This window comes from Colobus angolensis, unplaced genomic scaffold (assembly GCF_000951035.1).
Source record: "Colobus angolensis palliatus isolate OR3802 unplaced genomic scaffold, Cang.pa_1.0 Scaffold50, whole genome shotgun sequence".
Taxonomy (NCBI): domain Eukaryota; kingdom Metazoa; phylum Chordata; class Mammalia; order Primates; family Cercopithecidae; genus Colobus; species Colobus angolensis.
In genome coordinates this window covers 4,422,829-4,444,513 of record NW_012118488.1, presented here as the reverse complement: position 1 = coordinate 4,444,513, position 21,685 = coordinate 4,422,829, and the positions used below count along the sequence as shown (strand labels likewise).

Below are 21,685 nucleotides of genomic sequence, written 5' to 3'. Positions count from 1 at the left end.
GAACCTTTCCAAGACCGGAAGTGAGTGAACGCAAACATGGCGTCTGTGGTGCTGGCGCTGAGGACCCGGACAGCTGGTAATGGGACGCAGTAGTCAGAGCGGGGCGAGGCGGGGAGGCAGAATGGAGCTCCCGCAGGGAGAGAAGGAGGTGATACTGATCCCCGCGGAGGACCTTGGGTGCGAGGGGAAGTGTGTGGGCCACTCCAGGTTTGAGGGACGCTGTCGCTGGTCACGTGACACATCCTGGGTGGAACCATGAGTGGGGGAGTTGAAGGAGCACTTGGTTTTCCCCTGCCTCAGGAGCACGGACGGCTTCCTTGGCGGTTGGGGGTTTGGGTGGATCCTTTGTATAAGTATTAGTAACAATGGCACATTGGGGATGAAAAAATTAATCTATTCATTCAACAGATTGAGGTCTTACTTTGTGGTAGACACGGCGGTAGGTGTTCAGAAAATCAGCAGAAAACGTGAAGACATGGCTTCTAGCCCCCGAACGGTTCTCTCTGGTGCATAAGCCAATAAATGAACACATACGGTAGTTGTAAACTGGCAAGTGCTGTGAAGAAAGAAAATGAGTGTGTGTGTGTTGTATTAGATTGAACGGTGAAGGAAGTCTTCTGAGGAGATAACATTTAAGAACTAAAGAATGACAGGAGGCGGGGCATGATGGCTCCTGCCTGTAGTCCCAACACTGGGAGGCCGAGGCGGGCAGATCGTTTGAGCCCAAGAGTTCAAGACCAACTGGGCAACATGGCAAAACCCCGTCTCTACAAAAATTACAAAAATTGGCTCAGTGTGGTGGCGCTTGCCTGTGGTCTCACATACTCAGGAGGCTGAGGTGGGAGGATCACCTGAGCTCGGGAGGTCGAGGCTGCAGTGAGCCATGTTCATACCACTGCACTCCAGCCTGGGTGACAGAATGGGGCCCTATCCCCACCCCCCCCAAAAAAAAAGAATGACAGGAGACCTAGCCCTGTGTAGAGTGAGGGACAGGAGAGTGACTTGAGCCAGTTCTACATTTTGAGAAGCAAACTATTCCTGTTATGTAAATTTAAAGGGGATAGGAGTGGAAATGAGGAAATCAGATGGAAAGCCGTAATAGCTCTGAGCAGAGATGATTTAGCGAAGACGTTTGTGGTGGCAGTGAACTTGGAGGAAAATGGATGAATTTGAGATCTGTTTTGGAGTTAGCATCCACAGAGCTTGCTGGTGAACTGAATATGTGAGGTCAGCAAAGAGAAGGAATCCGCAGTGACTGTGGTTTCTGCCTAAGCAACTGGCTGCATGGTAGCACCATTTACTTTGAGGAGGAGGATGGGGAGTAGGGTGAAGAGCAAAGATTTGTGAATGAGATAATGTAAGTAAAGTAAAAGCCCAGCTCCTGAGCTTAGTAAGTATGTAAATGAATGAATAGATGTTTAAAGGTAGGTAGATCCTGGTGCTGGGCATTTAACTTGTTGTCTTTCTGAGTCCTTATCTCTGGTCCTTTGCTCCAGCTAGTCTGTGTTGTCATGGAAATGTCAGAAACCCAGGCTTCAGGAACTCTGAACTTACAGGCTCCAGAGACCCACAAAGCTTCTCTAAAGACACTGGCATGGGCCTTAAATCATGGCTGTGTCTGGAGACCTGCAGGCAAGGAGTTGCACCCCTAAGCTTGTCATACAGCAAGGGACTACCATCTTAGTATGAATTTTAGTTCGTTTTACTTTTTCAAATGAATGCTATTGAGCACTTTGGAATGAGTATGGAGGGGTCAGATTAACAAGGGCAGTGTGTGGGTCATGGCTGGAGCTCTGCTTGATGTGCTTTGAGAAGAAAGAGCCCAGCCTTCTGAAATGGCCAGGACCCTGTGGGAGCCACCTTCAGACTAGCCACCCTTTTGGTTTACTAGTATTTGGTGAGCAGTGGTTGAGTGAATAGCTGAGAAAGTCATGGGTGAGGCCTGTAATCCCAACACTTTGGGATCACCTGAGGTCAGGAGTTCCAGACCAGCCTGGCTAACATGGTGAAACCCCGTTTCTACTAAAAATACAAAAATTAGCCGGGCGTGGTGGCACACACCTGTAATCCCAGCTACTTGGGAGGCTGAGGCAGGAGAATCGCTTGAACCCGGGAGGCGGAGGTTGCAGTGAGCCAAGACTGTGCCCATTGCACTCCAGCTTGGGCAACAAGAGCGAAACTCCGTCGTAAAAAAAAAGAAAGTCATGAGTGAGCCTGAAACAGAAACCTCTCTGGATGTGCTGGGCTTCCCAAGTCTGTTCTGTCCCCTCCGTGGTGCATGAGGGTGAGTGAGCCTCTGAAGCAGGCAGCTCTGTGGTGTCCATTTCTCCTCAGCACATTTAGACTAAATGTGTCAGGACCCAGAACACATGATGTTTATTTTTTTCCATTTATGTTTCACTGCTCCCCCGCCCCCTCCCCCAAAAGAAGAAAGCCAAGGACCTACAGGTATTCCCTGAGAACTAATATACTCAGTGGCACTTCTGCTCCCCTGACACATGTTTCTCATCTCCCCACCACCTCTCACCTCTCAGCATGTGGCCCATTGAGGCAGAAATAGTTTGAGCCTGTCTGTCTGAACAATGTTTCTGTTTTCTTTGCAGTTACATCCTTGCTGAGCTCCACTCCTGCTACAGCTCTTGCTGTCAGATATGCATCCAAGAAGACAGGTGGTAGCTCCAGAAACCTTGGTGGAAAGTCATCAGGCAAACGCCTAGGCATTAAGAAAATGGAAGGTGAGGATGTGCCTTGGCATCCGCTTTCCAGCTGCACCCTGTCCTGGTGTTCCTTAGGAGAGCAGAAGAACCCTGCATGTTCCTGGCCCTGTTCTTCCTCACCATCATAATTGGCTCCAGATTAAAGGAACAGATAAGACCTGAGGAAGGGTCATAGGTTGGGTGGGTGTGAGCCATAACCATGCAATCTAGAGATAAGAGCTGCTGGGTGGCAGATCCTGCAATGCTTGTGTTGGACTGTCTGGGAGTTGTTTTTGGCCAGGGGCAGGCTTGGAAGTTGGTATGCAGCATTTGGGCCATCCTGTTTTCTTGGTAGTTTGCTATGCTGCCCCAATCACTGTGGACTTCTCTTCTAGGTCACTATGTTCATGCTGGGAACATCATTGGAACACAGCGCCATTTCCGCTGGCACCCAGGTGCCCATGTGAGTTGCTCTGTTGCTGTCCCCTTTTTCCTTTTCTAGGATGACCTCTCCTTGCCCCTAAGCATGGTAGTAACAGTTGCATGTATTGGGTGCTTACCAAATGGCAAGCATTGTGCTGATTCCCATGCCTACACGATCTCATTTCTTCCTTACTGTATCCCTGTGAGGTGGGTATTGTCTCCTTTTTACAGGTGAAATACCAGAGACTTAGAGGGGGTGGAAGGAGCAAGTGACTGCTGGGATTTGCACCAGGTCTGCCTAACTCCCAGATCGCTATGTTTTGCTTTGGTGTTGCGTTGGCCTGGTATTCTTGGTTCTTCTTTCTAACCCTCAGTTCTTGGAGGACAAGATATCTAAAATATTATTTTAGTCTTGGGAAACTAATTTCAATTTATTAGTTTTTCATTATAAGACCTCTCCCTTTGCATAGACTTACTTGTAGATGGTTGAAAGATAGCTTGAATTTAATGAAATAGAATTCAGTGTGCCAGAAATTAGGTTCATACCAGGTGGGGATTTCAGTTTCAGCAAGTTGGCATCATTTTTATAGGGTAGGACAGTTCTTTGTTACAGAGACAGAACGATACTATACTCTTCACATTATTTTAAATATTAGTTTCCTTTGTAAACAGTTTCCCCTCCCTCACCCCTTTTTGGATAATTTTATATGTAGTAGCTTTACCTTTTAGAACTTAAGACATTAGATGTGTAGCTATGTCAACAACAATCAAAGCTAACATATTTTGAGCTGGACGGTATTCTAAGCCCTTTATGATTGTTGACCATTAATCCTCAAATTGATCCTGTAAAGTAGCTAATATTATCCCCATTTGACAGATGAAAAAAACGGAGGCACAGTGAAGTAAACTTGCCTAAGACCACACAGGAGTAAGTAGCAGTGCTGGTATTTGAACCAGACATCCTGGCTCCAGAGCCCATTCTTTTAATCAGAGAGACAGAGAATAGTGCTGGACTACCTGGGTAAAATTTGCCACACACCCAGCCTGAAGTTCTAAAAGAAAAAGCTAAAAAAAATGGTTAAAAACTGTACATACAACGTAGTTTAACCTGTCTGCTTTGTATTTCTCATCTGAAAAATGGTGTTGGAGATAATACCTCTTTTACAAGGTGAGGATTAAATGACTTAATGTGTATTAAAGGGCTTACATGGGTATTAGCTGATGCAATAGTATGATTGTTTTATTAGCATATGCATTATACATATAGCTTTGGTCTGTATTTTCCATAGAGCCTAAACTTTATAAATCACTACCTAGATGAAAATTTACATCAAACTAGTGTTCTAATGTGACAGTTCTAGTGTTGTTTAAGTCTTAAGTGAAGATTTAGGGCGTCTTCCTCGGTTTTGGGATCTGCCCACCGTGGCTTCTGACCAGCTACATAGACATGGCTCCAGGTAACAGCCCCCTGGGACTGAACAGTGACCCATGTTGGCTGTTGGAGCTTTCTTTTCCCTCATTTGTTATGAGTCAGTAAAGAAGCAGAAGGTTTGGAAGTGCCAGCCAGTGGGAAAGGGAACCTGAGATGGCACTCTCTGATCCCCCTCTTCGGCCCCAGGACGTGGCTCTGTGTGAGAAGTCTGTCCCAAAATTCTGGGACGGACCACCTCGCTGACCAGCTGACCAGATCTTTGTGTTGCAGGTGGGTCTTGGGAAGAATAAATGTCTGTATGCCCTGGAAGAGGGGATAGTCCGCTACACTAAGGAGGTCTACGTGCCTCATCCCAGAAACACGGAGGCTGTGGATCTGATCACCAGGCTGCCCAAGGGTGCTGTACTCTACAAGACTTTTGTCCACGTGGTTCCTGCCAAGCTGGAGGGCATCTTCAAACTGGTAGCTATGCTTTGATGTCCTGTTTGAGGCCATCAGACAGAGACTGGAGCCCAGGTGACAGGAGATGGTGATACCAGAAGTCAAGGGTTGGGGTGACGACACGGCCTCCCAAGGAAAAGGTCTGCTTGATGGTGACTCTGCAGGAGACTCTGAAGTGACTGCTGGGAAACCCTTTGGGAGACCTGACCTGGGGCCAAAAATAAAGTGAGCCAGAGTCATGAACGCATGCTATTTAGGGACACACCTGGATGGAACTGCCTAGTGATTTGTTGGTCCTTACCCAGGTTCTCTAGTGCATACCAAGGGGGAGTCTCAAAGCAAGAAAGAGCGTATCTGAGTGAGGAAATGAGAAGGGGGACTTGCTTTGGCACTGTCCTCCAGAGGGGAAGGAGGGGAGCTCGTGCTTGAGGGTGTCATTGCTGCTTCCCCTCTTAGATCCCAGAAAAGGCCAGGGGCTGGGCCCTGGGAGGAGGGGTGAGGGTAGCCAGTAAAGGAAGCATCACAGTCATGTTCTTCTCCCATAGCCACATGCAAAGGGAGCTGGGGCTGCAGCCCCAGAGATAGCCACAGAAAAGCCTCTTCCCTACCTCTCCAGGTCTAGGGCAGAGAGAGAGCTTGTGGGATGGCAGGATATGCTTCTGGGAGGCTCCGTCAGGCCCCATCTGCCCTGGACTGCCGAGGTCTTTCCAGTGGCAGGGCAGAGTAGGTAACAAAATGGCTTCTTTCTGCTCACCTGAAGAGCTAGGCCCACCAAGCCCACATTGTCTTCTGGTTCTTGATTTATCTCAAACGATAAACAGTAGCAAAGCATCTGGCTTCAGGAATACTCAGTGAGGGCTTAGAGTGGGCTGGGGTCAGGCCATTCTATTGTCATCCCAGCCAGGACCTGTAGAGGCTTGGCTTTGAGTGGAGGAGCCAGGAAGAAAATCTCATTTTGATCATTCCTGGCTGCTGGAGGTAGGTGGTGTTGGCTACAGTCCCAGAGAGGGGCCTGTTGGGTCCAGCGGCTTCCTTTCAGGGACTCTACTGTGCCTTGAAGGCAGGCACTCCAGGGATTGAGGTCAGAGAAGCCTCCCAGTTCTGGAGTTCTGCCTTGAACATGTGATCTTGTTTTCCCAGAACATTACCCTGGATTCCTCACCTCCTGCACATCCTTGGCAGAGGTGACCTGGGCTTTACTTTGGCACCATGTGTTGGGGCATCAGGTACCAAGGCCCAGCTGGAGTAGTCTTTAGGCAGGGGAGATTGATGGGGGCGGTCTCCACAGGCTCAGTGCTCTCCCTCCCAGTCCCCTGGAGAAAGCGGAAGAGCCGGACAGAGGTGGTTGCTCCCTCCTACACTGTGGTGTTCCCCTGAGCAGGGCAGGTGGTTGCTTCCCGGGATGGCTGAGTAGAGCCACAGCAGGCCGGCGGTGGAGGCAGTGACCTTATGGCGTCCTCATAGCTTGGTGGCAGCTGAAGAAATGGGAGAGCAAAGGCGTTAGCCACTTTCTTGCCCTCCTCCCATGTATGCAACACCCTTTTTTTGGACTGTTGCTTTCTGCATCTCCCCTGGAGATGTTGGCTCCATGGAAACCCCTCTGGTTAGGCCTCCCTGGGCTGGGGTCTGCACCATCTACACAGGAAGTGAACTGGGGCCTCCACTCATATCCTTGAGTTCTCCACTAGTGGCCCTTTTCCTGACCCCAGGGCCTCTAATTGGGTATTGTGTGTTAAAATGCAGTAAGTGAAAAGTTCGGTTAGCCAGGGCACCCAGGGCTGAGAAGGCTGGACATTCACCTCTCTGCAGGCCCGGAGCCCGAAGCGGTGTGCAATCAGCTGGTGAATCTGTTGCTGCCGGTCCTTCTTTTGAACACTCTCATAGCTGGGCAGGCAAGCTGGCTGCCACAGGGGCAGCTGGTGGCTCCTGGGCAGCCCCACACAGAATACCTCACCCACCTGGGAGTGGCCCTGTGACCAAGAAAAGCCAAGGGAGCCAGGGAGGCATGCACCAGCGTTATCCAGCTTTGGTCTGGGTCCTCTTCCCCAGAGCAAGCCTAAGTTCAGGGGTATTGCACTCCTCCCTCTCCTCCAAGAAGCCTCTCCAGTCTTCATCCCATCCTTCCCCTCCCCTGCATTCTTTTTAGTCCCCTTAACTGCACTAGGTCCCTTGCCTGGCTTCACAACCCCAGCACACACCTCCTCCTCCATCCCAGGTGACAGGCCCAGGGGTCCTCACCTGTATCCCCTGGGACTCTCGGCTCCTTTCCACTGGCTGGACCTCGGTGTGGCATCCCATGGTGCTGAAGTAGGGAGGTGGGCAGTCCTGGGATCATGAAGCACAACTCAAGGTGAAGCTCAGGGTCAGTGTGCCAGATAGCAGATTCCAAACCCTTTATTACCCTCCATGCCCCTTTCTCCATCCCTTTAATCCTCTCCACCTGGGCCAAGGCACAAAGCTCAGACCCTCAGCATTTCTGGAAAGGACTAGGGTGTAAAGAGAATCCACTCCTTTCTGGCCACTAGCTCATTCTGCCACCGTCTGGTAGCCAGGTCTGATGACCTTTGGTGGGGAGTCAGAGAAAACCACCTCCTGTCCCTACCCCTCCATGCTGTATGGTGCCCAGTGTTGGGATATGGTGTCAGAGCCTGGGGGGCTGCAGCTCAGAAGATTTTGTTTCCTTTCTGTACAGGATGCCATCTGGCACACTGTCCCTGGGGAGAGGACTGACAGTGCTGTTGTTGCCACTTACCCCCTCCCCCAGAAGTCGGGGTTCTGTACTTTCCCTTGGGAGCTGGAAAAAGACCTTGTCTTCACTGAGCAGCTCCTTGCACTGAGTTATGTTTAACGATGGTCAGGGAGGGGCCTAGATGTTATTAACCCTTTCCACACTGCTCCCCTGACTCAGAGGGAACCCAGGCTAGATGCTGCAGAGAAAGATTCCAAAGGCCCTTTCCATACTGAACAATTATTTCTCCTTGGTCAGAGGACAAGTGCCCTTTTGTCAGGATTTGGGTCGGGGGTGGGGGCCATGAAGGCAAGGGGTTGGTGGGTCGGGGTGCTTACGTATTGGCTGGGACTCCGGAAGAAGTGGCAGGTGCAGAGGACCTGGCAGCACTGGGGGTCGCGCTGGTGCAGCAGCAGCAGCAGCAGCAGCAGCAGGATGGCCATGATGAACACCGCAGATGAGGCTGCCCTCCCCCCAGAGGCACCATCAAGGAGCAGCCTGGACCCAGCATGTGCAGGCCCATTTCCTCACCAGATTGGAATTCACTCCAAAAGCTGGTGTAGGAATGACCTGGCTGGGACTGATACCAGCTTAACAAGGCAAACTGAGGTGCAGGCAGCTTCCTTTTTGCTACAGCATCAAGTCCTTGGGGCAGAGATTTGTGAGGGGGAGCAGAGTAGCCCTGTCCCTTCTCTGCCTGCACCCCAGGGGGTGATGTGTGTAAGGGAGATTTTACAGAGACACAAAGGGAGGGGATGGAGCAGATACCCTGAGAAACAGTGGATCTGAGGAGGCAGGAGAGGACCCAAGAGCCCAGCTCAACAGCCCCTGATGCCCAGCCCCTCTCGTTACCAAAGATTGTGGCATCATAGGACCTGGCACAGGGAAGGGACCAGAGGGATCAAAGGCCAGCCGTGCACAGCATACTTCTCAGGTCTTAGCTGGGGAGGGCTGTTGCTTGAGGTGACCCTATAGATGAAGAAGCTGGGCTTTGCCTACGGTGAGGGGCCAAGGGTGCCTCTGCCCCACCCCTGGGACATCGAATGGCAGTAGGTACTCACCGGTGGCCATGACTATGGCTAGGAGGCTGTTGTCCATGGTGATGTCTGCACACGGAGAAGCAGTGGCAGGGGATGCCAGGAAAGGGCATCAGCCTTGAGGGCAGCCAGCAGGGCCACAGGGCTGACCCTCCCCGAGGTGCCACGCCCCTCCCTGGGAACCTTGGCTTGGAGGAACAGCTTCATTCAGAGCAGGGGCATCTGTAAGCAGTTTTCCAGGCTCTCAGCCTCTCCTGCCTCTGCAGGCCTGGCAGCTATGAGGGTCCCGCTGCAACCTTCAGAGCAGGGGTTGGGAGGAACAGGCCCTGCTTCTGCTGAACCTGACAGCCAGTGGGACTCCAACTCGCCCAGATCTCTGCACTTCTCAGTCCCAGATCCCTCCCAGCCCCACTGCCCACCTCCACTTCCCATTGGCCCAGGTAACTGGGCTCTGGATGTCAATTGGCTGTCTTCTGGTCTTGGCTTCCACCTCTAACAGAACCGTGGTGTCCATGGTTGCCCTGGAAACCGGGTACGCCAGGCCATGAAATACAAAAGCTTCTCTGCCCAGGCTCCTCTCCTCCCTCCAAAGCAGTTATTGTGTAGCTCTGGGTGCCCAGCCTGCCTGCACCCGCTCCCTGCCCCCACTCTGTGTCCTGCCTGGCCCAAATCCTGAACTTAAACCCAGGGGCCCAGCCTGGAGTGGGTTTCAAAACCTCAAAAAACCCAAGCCTCCAGGCTGAGCTAACCCTACAGAAAGGTGAGGGGGTAGAGAACACTGTCTGCTAGGAACTCGGGCAGCAAAGCTGGGCTCCCACTCACCTCAGTGACCTGAACAGGGGAGAGAATGTGAGAGGAGCGCCTCGACCCCCAAGCCTGCCCTCTGAACCTGTCAGGAGGAGTCCTGGAGCCTGGTCTTGGGTCCTGCAGTGCTTCGAACTCAGTGGGGCCAAGACAGGCCTGCCAGAGCAGCAGGGGTGGGGCTCCGCTTCCCTAGTTCTGCCTGCCTGCTTGTTAGAAAGGTCTGAGGAGCTTTAAAAGCATACCATTGTGGGTTGCCACCTCAGACCCATTAAATCAGAATCCTCTGTCAGATCACGACTCACTTGAGTTGAAGAATGTAAACTCAAAGTGTTTACAGCAGGTGACAATAATGGCTAACTACGACCTGATCTAATATGGTGGAGAAGGACAGGGATGCAGCAAGTGCATGTCCTACCTAAGGTTTTTGTTTGTTTGTTTTTTGTTTTTAATGGTACTTTGAGGCCAGGAGTAGTGGCTGATGCCTGTCATCCCAATGCTTTGGGAGGTTGGAGCAGGAGGACTGCTTGAGGCCAGGAGTTTGAGACTAGCCTGGGCAACATGAGAGAGACCCCTGTTCTACCAAAAAAAGAAAAAGAAAAAAAAGCCAGGCATGGTGGTGCACACCTGTGGCCCTAGCTACTTAGGAGGATCGCTTGAGCTCAGGAGGTTCAGGCTACAGTGAGCTATGATCATGATCGTGCCTGAACAACAGAGCCAGACCCTGTCTCTAAAAATACTACTACTACTGTGAAAACTGTTGTGCTAGGCTAACACAGCACAGCCACAGCCCAGGTTAAACCCACCAGCTAGTTTGTGAGCTCTTGGGCAGCAAAGTCTAAGCGTTCTAATATTTACTGCCTGTGCCTAAAATGCTGAACCTAGTTGTTAATTTTTCCTCTTTATTGACCTGAGAGTTGATACTGGGAAACAAAAACCCCAACATTCTAGAGAACCAGGGTATAGCTTCAGATGTTCACTAAAATAGGAGCCAGAAAACAATGAATACTCTTAGCCTCCGAACCTAAGCACTCTTTCCTTCGAATTCTTGCCATTAGTTCCTTCCTACTTACCTGCCCGGCCAGGCTCTTATGTGAGCAGGAGAGTGTAGTGACTGAGTGGCTCTGGAGGCTTCCTGCCTCTTTCTGAAGGCTGCTGCCATCATCTAATAGTTAGCTGTGACTTTGGGCTCGTCATTTCACAGCCTCAGTTTTCTGATCTGCTAAATGACAATAATAAAAATGCCTCTCTTAGCCGGGCGTGGTGGCTCAAGCCTGTAATCCCAGCACTTTGGGAGGCCGAGACGGGCGGATCACGAGGTCAGGAGATCGAGACCATCCTGGCTAACACGGTGAAACCCCGTCTCTACTAAAAATACAAAAAAAAAAACTAGCCGGGCGAGGTGGCGGGCGCCTGTAGTCCCAGCTACTCGGGAGGCTGAGGCAGGAGAATGGCGTAAACCCGGGAGGCGGAGCTTGCAGTGAGCTGAGATCCAGCCACTGCACTCCAGCCCGGGCGACAGAGCAAGACTCCGTCTCAAAAAAAAAAAAAAGCCTCTCTTCTCCCTCCAAGAGCTGTAAGGATTGAGATACTGCAGGCATGGTCAGCCGACAAAAACCCCAGTGCTGTTATTGGTTGGTTGTCAGGAATGCCCCCTCCTGGCAACTAGGAGAACTTGACATGTGGCAGCCTGGGCGGGAATTTGTTCCTCAACCTGAGCTGAGATCAGTGTGGCTGGCTGATAGGGTGACTTCAGAGGTCTAGAAACCTTCATCCTTGCTCCTACATTAAGTAAGGTGTGAAGGACTGATACCAAGCCCTGGCTGACAACGGTAGGAGAGTGGGAGGGGGAGAGGAGGCTTGGGAAAGGGAGGGAGGATGGACAACCCTTTTCAACATGGGTCCTAGGACAGTGACCAGGGACCTAGGCTGCTGCTGCTCCTGCCCCTAAAAGAAAAAGCTCCAATCATAACCACCAGGCCATGGCTGGGATTGCCTCTGTTGAAGGTACCCCACATGGCAGGGCCAGGCTTCTAGGATGGGCCCTGCTAAGGCCAAGAATAGAGGAACCAGCATTTGCTGCAGCCTGGCCTGGTGGTGGGGATGGGAGTGCTGGGTCAGGGCTCGCAAACTAAGCTCAGGTCCTGCTGGTCCCCTGGCCTCCTGGGTGGCAAAGAAGAAGTCTTCGAGCCTCTCTGGGCCTGTTTACCCCTCAGAAAAAAGGAGTTGGATTAGATGTTTGTTTTTTGAGACAGGGTCTCACTCTGTCACCCAGGCTGGAGTGCAGTGGTACAATTTTGGCTTACTGCAGCTTCAGCCTCCTGAGTAGCTGTGACTACAGATGTGCGCCACCACGCCTGGCTAACTAAAAACATTTTTTTCCATAGAGACAAGGTCTCACTGTGTTGGCCAGGCTGGTCCCAAACTCCTGGGCTGAAGCAATCTTCCTGCCTCAGCCTCCCAGTGTTGGGATTACAGGCGTGAACCCCTGCACCCAGGCTAGATGAGTTCTTGAGTCCCTCTTGGGTGTATTCTAAAGTGTTCTCCATCTGGGGGAATGAGATCTTTACCTTCTCAAGGCTACCAAAGTACCAGCTAAGACTTCTGGAGAAGGCCCAACAAATGGTGATGGCTTCCTGACCCCCAGGAGGAAAAACACAGAGTCCAGAGTAGAGAGAGAGATATATTTCTTCTGTTGCATATTTCAGACTTCAAGCTGAGCTTCAGGCACAATTACTCCAGGTTCTTCTGAGAGTCTTGACAGAGTCTTCTTCCCACGCTGCTCGTGTGACCTCACACTTCCAGTGCTCACCTGGGAAACTCTGCATGGCTCTCAGTGGGCCCTGACCCTGCCTTTCCCATCCAGGGGCAGGGTATGCTGGAAAGCCCTGGAGCCAGCCCCACCCCACTTCCAGGGTCCCCTGGCTACAAAATAACTGTCCTGCTAGAGCCCAGCTCTGCAGTGCCCCCCATATCACCAATTCTTCAGGCCTTAGAGCCTGGCAGGGCACTTGCACCCCCGTGGAGCTTCAGCCATGAGCACCACAGGCCCACGCTGGGGGACGAGGCCCTGGAGAGTGAGGCAGGCCCAGCCTCATCCAGAACAATAGCAGGTGGGCTCAGCAGGCCCCTGCTCCCCACAGACATGGCCCACTTCCTGGGGCTGCTCTGAGCCCTATTGCACATCTTCTGTTCTAGTTTCTCCCCCCACCACCCATTTTCTTTTTAAGTTAAAAAAAAAAAAATACAAACGAGAGAGGAAGGCGAGGAAGAGCTGGGTGTGGAATGCTGCGGGCACCCCTCTCCCGTTCCCGCCAGCCCTCTGATCCCCAGCAGAGACATCAGCAGTAGTTCATACTGTGTCCACCCTGTCATCTGTGTGCGTTCTTGATGGCTGAAACGGGTGTGCAGCCTGGGCCTCTGGTTCTTGCCTGTGGGAGGGGACACCCCTCCATTGTCTGTAAGGTGCAATTCCCCCGGTTCTCCACGGGTCCTGGCTGGGGCCCTGCTACCTGAGTCGCCCGTCTGCTTTGACAGGCCCCAGCTCTGATTTGGGGTCAGGGGACAGAGAGCTCCAGCTGGTCAGTCTGCAGGGCTCCAAGGAGGGGCAAGCAGAGGGGCCTATGGCACACAGTCCGGCCACAGACCAGAAGTTGCTCAGTTCCCTGTCTGTCCAGGCCTCGAGTGCAGGGCCTGTGAGCTGTGTGTGCTGCTGGGCAGCCTCCTCTGCGAGCTCCGGCAGAGGCAGGTTCAGGATGCTACTCAGGCCCTGGAAACTCTGCTCCATGTACTCGTTGTGGGGGGGTCCCGCATGCAGCCAGCTGGCATCATCTGTGGGTACAGAGCAGGCAGTAAGCACACTCTCCCCCAGACTCCGTGGAGGCCAGACCCAGGAGTTGGGTCTGGGTACCCCAGTTCCTGTCACAGCCCTACTTCTGAGTCACAGCTTGCTAAGTGACCTTGGGCTAATCCAAGGGACTTTCTGTGCCTATAAAACTGAGTTTTATAAAATCAAGGCAGTAAGCTCTAGATTCCCAACTTTAGGATGCAATAAAGCAGTGGGTTCAAGGCACTTTAGGAAAGAAGGGAACAGTCTGGTTTGTGTCCCACACCCTTTCCTGACCATCATCGGTGGCTCCCGGAGCCCTCAGAAGCCTGTATTCGGGCACTTCAGCCCTTCATGCACAGACACTGACCAGCTTTGTCCCCTCAGCTTAGAGCACCTTCTCTGACTTTGTCCTTGAGGTGCAGCCCCTGTCCCTACCTGCTGTGCATTGCTGCCATTCTTCCCTTGACTGGGAGGTCCAGGTGTGTGGGGGACACAGCTTGCCTGCCCTGGATCCTGGATCTGCTGCAGCCCCACCAGCACCCCCTCCTCCTCTAGGGTACCCCACCTCTTACCCACCTTCTTGTGATAGGACAGGGAGGGGGAAGGAAACACCTACAATTATCACCTCCTGCATACTGGCCACTTTCCCTCCGGAGGCTCTTCCCTCATATCTTCCGGGGGAGTTACTTATACTAGGCCCTTCCTTGCAGGAAATTTGCCCAGCCTGTGTCTCTGTTCAGAGCCTACTCCTTTAGACTCAGCCAAGTGGGCAGAGAGCCACATGACCCTGCCCACCTGGCCAGAGAGTGGACTGGGACAGCCAGTCAGATTTTCTGTCCCAAGAATGTGGAACCTGGGAACTAAAAGTCCCTGGTCAGTGTCTGTTGCACTGAGATGCCATGGATGGGGAGCCAGAGTCTGAGGTCGATGCATAGAGACATGACAGGATGAGGGGCAAGATGGCCCCAGAGGGATGGAGAAAGCGCCTCTGGTTCACAGTAAGGCCTGAGACATCTCCTAGCTTTGTGAAGGAGACCTCTGCATTCTTCCAGTCGTCTCCCCTTTTTAACTCAAGCTCAGGTGAGTGGATTTGTGTCTCATGTACCACGAGGTCCCTGATAGGTGTACTATTCCTGCTTCACGTGCTAAGACTGAGGCCCAGGAAGGCCAGGGAAATTCCAAGGACAAAAGGCCAATGAACCCGTCAGAGTTATGTTCCAAACCAAGTGTGCATGACTGTAGAGCTCCCCTTTCCACCACACTGCAGTGCAGGACACTGCACACTACAGGAAAGAAGATCAGGGCCTCAGCCTTTCCATGCTTCCCTTACTCTAGGGATGGGAATCCGCTCTGATGGTTGGCTTCTCGGGGTCACCTCTCTGGCGAGTCCTATTCTGTCTGGCTTCTGGGCCTCATTTGAGAACTGCAGCCTTACCTTTCCTGAGAGGTAGTTTGCGGTTGAAGGTCAAGGGCAGCACAAGGAAGCGGGTCTCACCCAGCGGTTCCCAGAACTGAAGGAGTCGAACAGTCCAGGGCCCAGGCCGCAGGGGCCGGCTCAGTGGGGGCTTGTATTGCGTGACCTCGGTGTCCGTATCTACTGTGATGTCATAAGATGTGGCCACCACATAGGTTGGATCGATCCAGACCACCGTGGCTGTGAGGTTGGGGCCCCGGGCCCAGCGCTGCACGGCCACAGGCTCGTCCAGCGGCCCCAATAACCCCCCAAAGTTCCGGAAAAGACGCTCTTTGGGGTCCCAGTCAGTGCCAACCTGTAAAGAGAGAAGCAGCTGGGCAGGAGTGTGGGGGAAAGGTCCTTCTCCCTCCTCTGAGGCTGCCTCTCACTGTGTAATCTCAGGCCAGTCACTGTCTCTTTCTGGGCCTCAGTTTCCCCATCTGCAAAATGAAGGGGTTAGACTAGGAGATCTTTACTATCTCTCCTAGCTCTGCGATTCGTTCTAGGCTTTCATTCTGACTGCTAGGCAGTGGAGGTCTGTCCCCGTTATTGGGGACCATACGGCAGGGATGAGGTTCAAAGTCCCACCCAGAGACCATTCCCACATGAAGCCAAAGTCTCTAAGAAAGAGACAATGAGGAGGGGCCAGGCACAGTGGCTCACGCCTGTAATCCCAGCACTTTGGGAGGCCGAGGCAGGTGGATAACGAGGTCGGGTGAAACCCTGTCTCTACTAAAAATACAAAAAAAAAAATTAGCTGGGCATGATGGCACGCGCCTGTAGTCCCAGCTACTCGGGAGGCTGAGGTAGGAGAATCGCTTAAACCTGGGAGGCAGAGGTTGCAGTGAGCCAAGATCGCACCACTGTGACAGAGCGAGACTGTCTCAAAAAAAAAAAACAAAAAAAACTATGAGGAGCCACTCAGGAGCGTACTTCCATGGCCCAATTCGAATGTCCCTGTCCCTCTAGGAGAAATCGCTGTAGTCTGGAAGACTGGGCTTGTGTTATAGTGGAAATGATAATTCCCTCCCTGCTCCCTGCATGTCCTCTGCATACCCCAACCAGGAGGTGCTCCTCAGTGTGCACAGGCTGGGGGCTGACACAGGATGTCTGCATAGGGGCATCACCATGGCTGCCATGATTGGGAAAAAGAACTTTACCCCTCCCTTGGTGTCTGTCCCTCTCTTCCCACTACCCCAAGTCTGGCTGGGGGTTGGGAGAAAGCAAGGGGGGGGGGACCTGTCCCACCTCCAGACTCTGGAGCCGGCTGGCCTGGTCACTGCGCCCCAACAGCTTCAGCAACCCCTGGGGCATCAGCCACATCTCAAGCGTCTCTGCCGGCCCCTGGGCTGAGGGCTGCACCGCCTGCGTCACCAGGTAGCCCTGGAAATGGTCGTCATAGAAATACAGGTGCACGCTGGACGGCAAGCCCCTGGGCTCAAACCTAAGATGCCAGCAGGGAGAAAGGGAGATGCCATCAGCACACCTGACTTGGCCTGGAGTCCCAGGGAGGGGGCTCTGGGGAGTCCCCTCCCCAGGCGCTTCCTTTCCCCAGATCTCACCCCCACAGCACCTGCATGCCTGGCTCTAGCCTTCTTTTCAGTATTTGCATTTTTCCTTGCCTCAGACTGGGGCCTTGTTGTGGGCAGGGGACGTCACTCTCTGGTTGGCCTCCCCCTAAGGCACCACACCCCAAGTGCCTGCTGTATGTCAGAAGGGGGTCTCACCTGCAGAGTGGGGTGCCCAGTGGGGGTGCAGCAGTGGCGGCATGGTGCAGGCTGAGGCGGGCAAAGGCCGTGTAAGCGGTGAGCATGACATCGCTGAGCCCACTGGGGCCATCAGCCACGTCGTAGGTGTTCTCCCAGTAGGCCTTGAGGGCTGGCGTGCCGGGGGGGTAGCTGCCGTACAGGTGGAAGTCCAGGATTTCCAGCACCTCCTGGTTCACAGTCGACTCGAACTTCCGGGCGAAGAAGGTGGGTCTGGAGACTTGCTAGAGCAGGAGAGGCAAGGAGGGTGAAGGGCTCTGGAAACCCCAGAGGGCACGGCAGGGCTGGCCCCTCAGCACTGCCTAGAGCTCAGCCTCCTGCAGCTTTTCCTGCTGCTGTTGTAGTCCCAGACCCCTGAGGGCTGCTCCAGGCCGAGGCCCCCCCCACGGTTTTCTGACTGGCCCACCCTGCCATTCTCCTGGTGAAAAGCCAGAAGACCTAGCCAGGGGCAGCCTTGGGGCCTCGGGCAAGCACCTGCAGCCGGAGGAAGTCCTGTGGCTTGAAATCGTTGGGGGAGCAGCCGCACCAGTCCACGATGTGCTTGTACTGGCACTTGCAGCCCAGCTTGCGGTTCCAGTTGGTGACCCGCAGGTTGTTGTCCACGAGGGTCCCACAGGCCAGGCTGTTCTCCAGCACCGTGTGGAAGAAGGACTTCAAGCAGCAAGGGAGGGTGGAAGGTGAGCTGCAGGCAGCCCAACCCATGCCCTCCCTGGCCTTCATGCCTGCTGGACCACCCACCTCTGCTGGGAGCAGTGTGTATGTGTAGAACTGGCGTAGCTGGGCCACAAGCGGGTCATCTGTGTACACCACATACTCCACAAAGCCGCGTGTCAGCACAAACCAGTCAGAACCGCCATCCACCACGATGCCTGCCGGGATCTGCCGCTCACCCAGGCGCCACATGTGCGAGTCACACTCATGGAAGAGCCGGTCCAGGCCCTGTTTCTTGATGAACCTGCCGGCGGCAGAGAGGCCATGGCTGGGGATCCTGCAGGGTGGGGTCTAAGCTCTTTCATCCGCCTGGCAACCAACACTCCTCAACCTGTGACTGGTGTGGAGACTTTGAAACCCAGGACTGGAGCCACTGAGCCCAACTGTGTTGGGGGTGTTGGGACAAGACTCTGGGACCAGGGCCTCCTTTCCCACCCCCTCACCTGGAGTTGTCCCGGCCATGTGACTTGAGGAAATTCTTGTCCCGGTTCTTGGATAGGAATGCCACCAGTTCCTCATTGGTCCTGGTGAAGGAATGGAGTGACAGGCAGCCAAGTGAGATAGTTGTGCAGTCACTGGCACAGAGCAGACCTTCTGGCTTTTCTCTCTCCCTGACGGCTGTCTGGCCATGTGTCCTACCCCTGGCTGATGTCTGGGGTGGTGAGCACCAGAGGCCCCTGACGAAGACCACCCCATCCTTCCTCTGCCCCTTGCTGTCTGATCCTGCACACCAGGTACAGACCTCTGGCTCCTCCTCCTCCTCCCCATCTCCTATCATGCTCAACTCTCAGTTCATCTTACACCAACCCCTCCCCTAAAACATGGCTGGGGCCCAGGGGCCCATGTCTGAGCAGGGCGGATCCCAGAGTTAGGCTTATGGGGCAGAGAAGGTCCACCAAGGCTCTGCAACCCCAAGTGCCCAGACAGGCATCCCCTCCCATCCAGAGGACTCAGAGCCCCATCCCCACACCTGGTTGGGTAGTCAGTGGCACTGAGGTTGATGAAGAAGTCCCAGGCCCAGCCAGGCACCTCTAGCAGGTCCCGCATGCTCCGCAGGTACATCCTTAGGAGGCTGGCCCCGCCCCAGATGGTGACCATGCGCCAGGGTGTCACCCGCACATTATCATAGCGCTGGGCCAGCTCCACCACCTCCCGGTGCAGGTAGTCAGAACGCTGGTGGGGAGGAGACACTCAGCTAGCCCCCCGTGTTACCGCCATCCCCACTCCCACCCCAGGACAGAGTGAAGGGACACAAGACAGGGAAAGCACAGGGCAGGGCTCCAGCCCGTAAGTGGCTGAGCTGGCTCATGCTGCCGCCCCCCTGTTCAGGGCCTCAGTTTCTCTCTCTAGGCTACCTGGGCCAGGTCAGAGACCCTGTCTGTCGGCAACCTTCTGTTTCTGCTCTGCTCACCCCAGACCCCTTGGCCTCTCCCCACCACAATACCTTGTCCACATGGATGTAAAAGAAGTGCTGCTCATGATAGACAGCCTTGAGGAGACGCTTCAGCTGGCGGATGGCGCGGCCGTGAACCACCAGCATGTAGGCGATTCGCACTGGGGGGCCATCCACAGGCTGCTGGGCTCGGCTCTCATCCCACTGGATGCCGGGGCTCATCTTTCCTGAGAGCAGAGGACAGGCGTTGGCGAGGCCCCCCCAAGGTCAAAGGGTCAGGGTGAGATGGGAAGAGGGAGCTGCCTGCCTTCCAAAGAAGCCTAGACTTGGAGCCCCATGCTCCTGGGTCCCTACTCTGCCTCTGCCACTTAGTAAGTAACTGGATGAAGACTTAGGCAGGGAGGTAGGCCCCCCTTGGCTCTTTCTTCCTCAGAGAGATGGGAGTGAGGATCCGGGCCATGCCACCTCCCTGCCCCAGCCTGGGAAGGGCTGGAGCACCCCTGTCCCTCACCAGTCAGCTGACAGTGCCGGGGCACAGCCTTGGGCATGAGGCTCCCGGCCTGGTGCAGGCACACCACATTGGCGATCTCCTGCTGGCACTGCTTGGTGCTGGCCCGGGCCAGTGCAGACAGCGCATCCTTGCCCACGATCTCGCACTTGGGGGTGAAGCCGTTGTCCGTAGGCTGGGGGGCGCCCTCCACGCTCCCTGTATCTCCGTGTGGTGGGAAGCCGGCTGCCCCTACCAGTGCTTCCCCAGCTGCTGCCCCACTCAGGTTCTGGCGGCCTGGGGCCTCCGGGGGTGGGGCAGGTGGGACCCGCCGGCTGGCTCTCTGCCGGCTGGTTACTGCCCGTACCACCTTGGCCACAGGCACTCCTGGGCTCTCAGCACGGCCCCGCCAGCGCCCATGCCTTCTGCCTGTGCTGCCCCGTCGTCCTGCTGAACTGTCTGTGTCCTTGGAACCCTCGCCAGGGTCCAGTGGCCGTGGCTTCCTCTGTCTTCCTTTCTGTAAAAGATATGCAGACACATCACTGGGGCAGCCCCTCACCTCCTCTTGCTCCTTGAGTTCCCTCTTGGTTGGGGGCACCCTCAGACCTAGACATTCCTGCTCACTTTTTACCCAGAGAAGTGCTTTTCACCTAAGGACTCCACACAATCGGCACCACCACAGGAGCGCCTCCCTAGCCAGCCACCGAGGGAGCACTGGTCCTCCCTCCATCATACCAACACCCCTGTCCCCCACTGGCTCTCAGATTACATGGCACTGTGCTTGGTTTTCTGTTCTGGACTCAGATCCCACTTTCTTTTTCAGCAGATGTTAAAATAAATATCCACATGTGTCCCAAGGGAAGGGTGCAAAGACCCCACCGAGAGTACAAATGTCCACCTAAGACCCAGCACTCCCACCGAGGGCTGGGAGGAGACAGTGGTCTTCAGGAGACTCTAGCTTCCAGATGAATCCAAAGCATTTCCATGTGGGAAGACTGAGGCCATTTCACAGTGAAGGAGGAGTGCCCATGGGGGATGACGGAGGTGAAGTCTGAGACCCCAGTACTGCTTGAGTCCTTTAGGAAGCAGATCAAGACAGAGTGAGAGTGCATGAGATTCACTGCGGGTACCCCCGTGAGCGATGGGGCAGGGGCTGGCAGGGAAAGACTTTGGACCGCAAAGGAGATGACCGTGCAAGGAGAGGGGCAAGAAGAGCTTCCGTCTCCAGCACAGCCTCGAGGAAGTCCTGGCTGGCTCCTGGGAAAACTCCAGCACATGTACTGCCTGGAGCTGGTGAGCCCTGAGCCACCTCCACACTCAGTCTGTGGCTGGAAAGCTAAGGCAGGGCCTGAAGGTGCCCACAGCTGGAGGCTGTCACCTCGCTGCATGTGCAGCAGGGCACCTCTACTGCTACCGCGCCCCTGCTTCCTGGTTCTAAGTGCTCTGGTACCTGCTGCCTCTCCTCAAATCCAGGCACTTCCCTAGATGGCCTGGTAGTGACTGAACACCATGTCCAGCCACCTCCTCCTCCGTTCCCCCATCCTACCTGCCCTGCCTGACCAAATCCCATCTATCCTTTCAGATCCAGCTCCAAGGCCCCTGGCATGCAGCCATTCTATTTGCCCTGCAGTGGAATGGGCTGAGCTCCAAGGCCCTGGATGTTCCTCTAGTAGTGAACTCCTTGACAAGAGACATGTCAGCTCCATCTCCCCAGGGCCCAGCAGAGCAGCTGGCACACACAGACACCTAGCTGGTGTCTGGTGGATGAGATGTAGAACGGATGGAGGAACAGGGGCCACCATGTGAACACTCTAGAGTCTCCAGGACTCTGGGCCTAGCTCTGCCAACTCACCAGCAGTTCCCTAACTTCTCTGAGCATGCTCCCTTAGCTGTAAGGAAGAATAACAAATGAGCATGAGACCCTGCAGCGAGGGAGAGCCGTCTCCAGCCTCGTAAACCCTCTCCCACCGGCCTTCCCCTCCATGCTCACAAGCTCTCCAAGACTAAGTCCTCTTCTTTCTTGGCCTTTCAGCAGCCAAGAACTTAATGGACCACTCTGTCTTGCTTGAAGCGCCCTCCGCATTTGCTTTCCAGGATACCCACCTGGCTTTTCTCTTCTCTCCACTGCCACTCCTTATGGTCTTCTGGGTGCTTCCTTGTCTCCCAGGGCACATCTGGGGGCCCTTCCTGTCCTAGCACCTTCACTTCCTAAGTGATCTTCAGTCTCTGAGTTTCTAAACTCCATCCCCACCCCCAGATTGATCTCTCTGGCCTGGATAGCTCCCTCGAACCTTCAGGCATTTAACTACCAGCTTCCTTGACATCTCACATGAGAGCTTGATAGACCTCTCAAGGCCACAAGCCCAAAAGTACCTCCCACTCTTCATCCCCAACCTGCTCCTACTTCATCTTCCCCATCTCAGTTAATGACATCTCCATCCTTCAAGATGCTCAGGCCAAAAACTTTTGGGAATCTTTTTTTTTTTTT

General features: G+C 54.2%; 2 protein-coding genes across 3 annotated transcripts in view; one reads left to right on the top strand and one right to left on the bottom strand.

Annotated features, from left to right (window-relative positions):
- The first annotated feature begins 5 nt into the window (after positions 1–5).
- On the top strand, positions 6–5,262 carry MRPL27 (mitochondrial ribosomal protein L27). Of its 2 annotated transcripts, none has more exons than XM_011959953.1 (4): positions 6–76; positions 2,604–2,735; positions 3,092–3,159; positions 4,822–5,262. In XM_011959953.1, the coding sequence occupies exons 1-4, from the start codon at positions 37–39 to the stop codon at positions 5,026–5,028; spliced, it is 447 nt and encodes a 148-aa protein (XP_011815343.1). In that variant the 5' UTR covers positions 6–36; the 3' UTR covers positions 5,029–5,262. The 2 variants fall into 2 exon arrangements, with proteins under 2 accessions (XP_011815343.1, XP_011815342.1); XM_011959952.1 differs by lacking the exon at positions 6–76 and adding an exon at positions 2,034–2,284.
- Positions 5,263–12,229: 6,967 nt separating this feature from the next.
- XYLT2 (xylosyltransferase II) overlaps positions 12,230–21,685 on the bottom strand; it is a 22,163-nt gene continuing 12,707 nt past the window's right edge. Inside the window, exons 3-12 of the mRNA XM_011960019.1 lie at positions 19,222–19,714; positions 18,762–18,937; positions 18,288–18,490; positions 17,761–17,841; positions 17,345–17,561; positions 17,081–17,257; positions 16,568–16,830; positions 16,089–16,284; positions 14,823–15,156; positions 12,230–13,389 (exon numbers count right to left, since the gene is read on the bottom strand). Coding sequence (XP_011815409.1) covers positions 13,067–13,389; positions 14,823–15,156; positions 16,089–16,284; positions 16,568–16,830; positions 17,081–17,257; positions 17,345–17,561; positions 17,761–17,841; positions 18,288–18,490; positions 18,762–18,937; positions 19,222–19,714 — 2,463 coding nt within the window. The 3' untranslated portion in view covers positions 12,230–13,066. The remainder of the gene's footprint in view (positions 13,390–14,822; positions 15,157–16,088; positions 16,285–16,567; positions 16,831–17,080; positions 17,258–17,344; positions 17,562–17,760; positions 17,842–18,287; positions 18,491–18,761; positions 18,938–19,221; positions 19,715–21,685) is intronic.

Coding starts and splice junctions, on each gene's coding strand:
- MRPL27 (XM_011959952.1), top strand. CDS start 2,236: ATGTGCTGGGCTTCCCAAGTCTGTTCTGTCCCCTCCGTGGTGCATGAG. Junction 2,285..2,603: donor CCCCTCCGTGGTGCATGAGG/GTGAGTGAGCCT, acceptor TTTTCTTTGCAG/TTACATCCTTGCTGAGCTCC. Junction 2,736..3,091: donor AGGCATTAAGAAAATGGAAG/GTGAGGATGTGC, acceptor CTTCTCTTCTAG/GTCACTATGTTCATGCTGGG.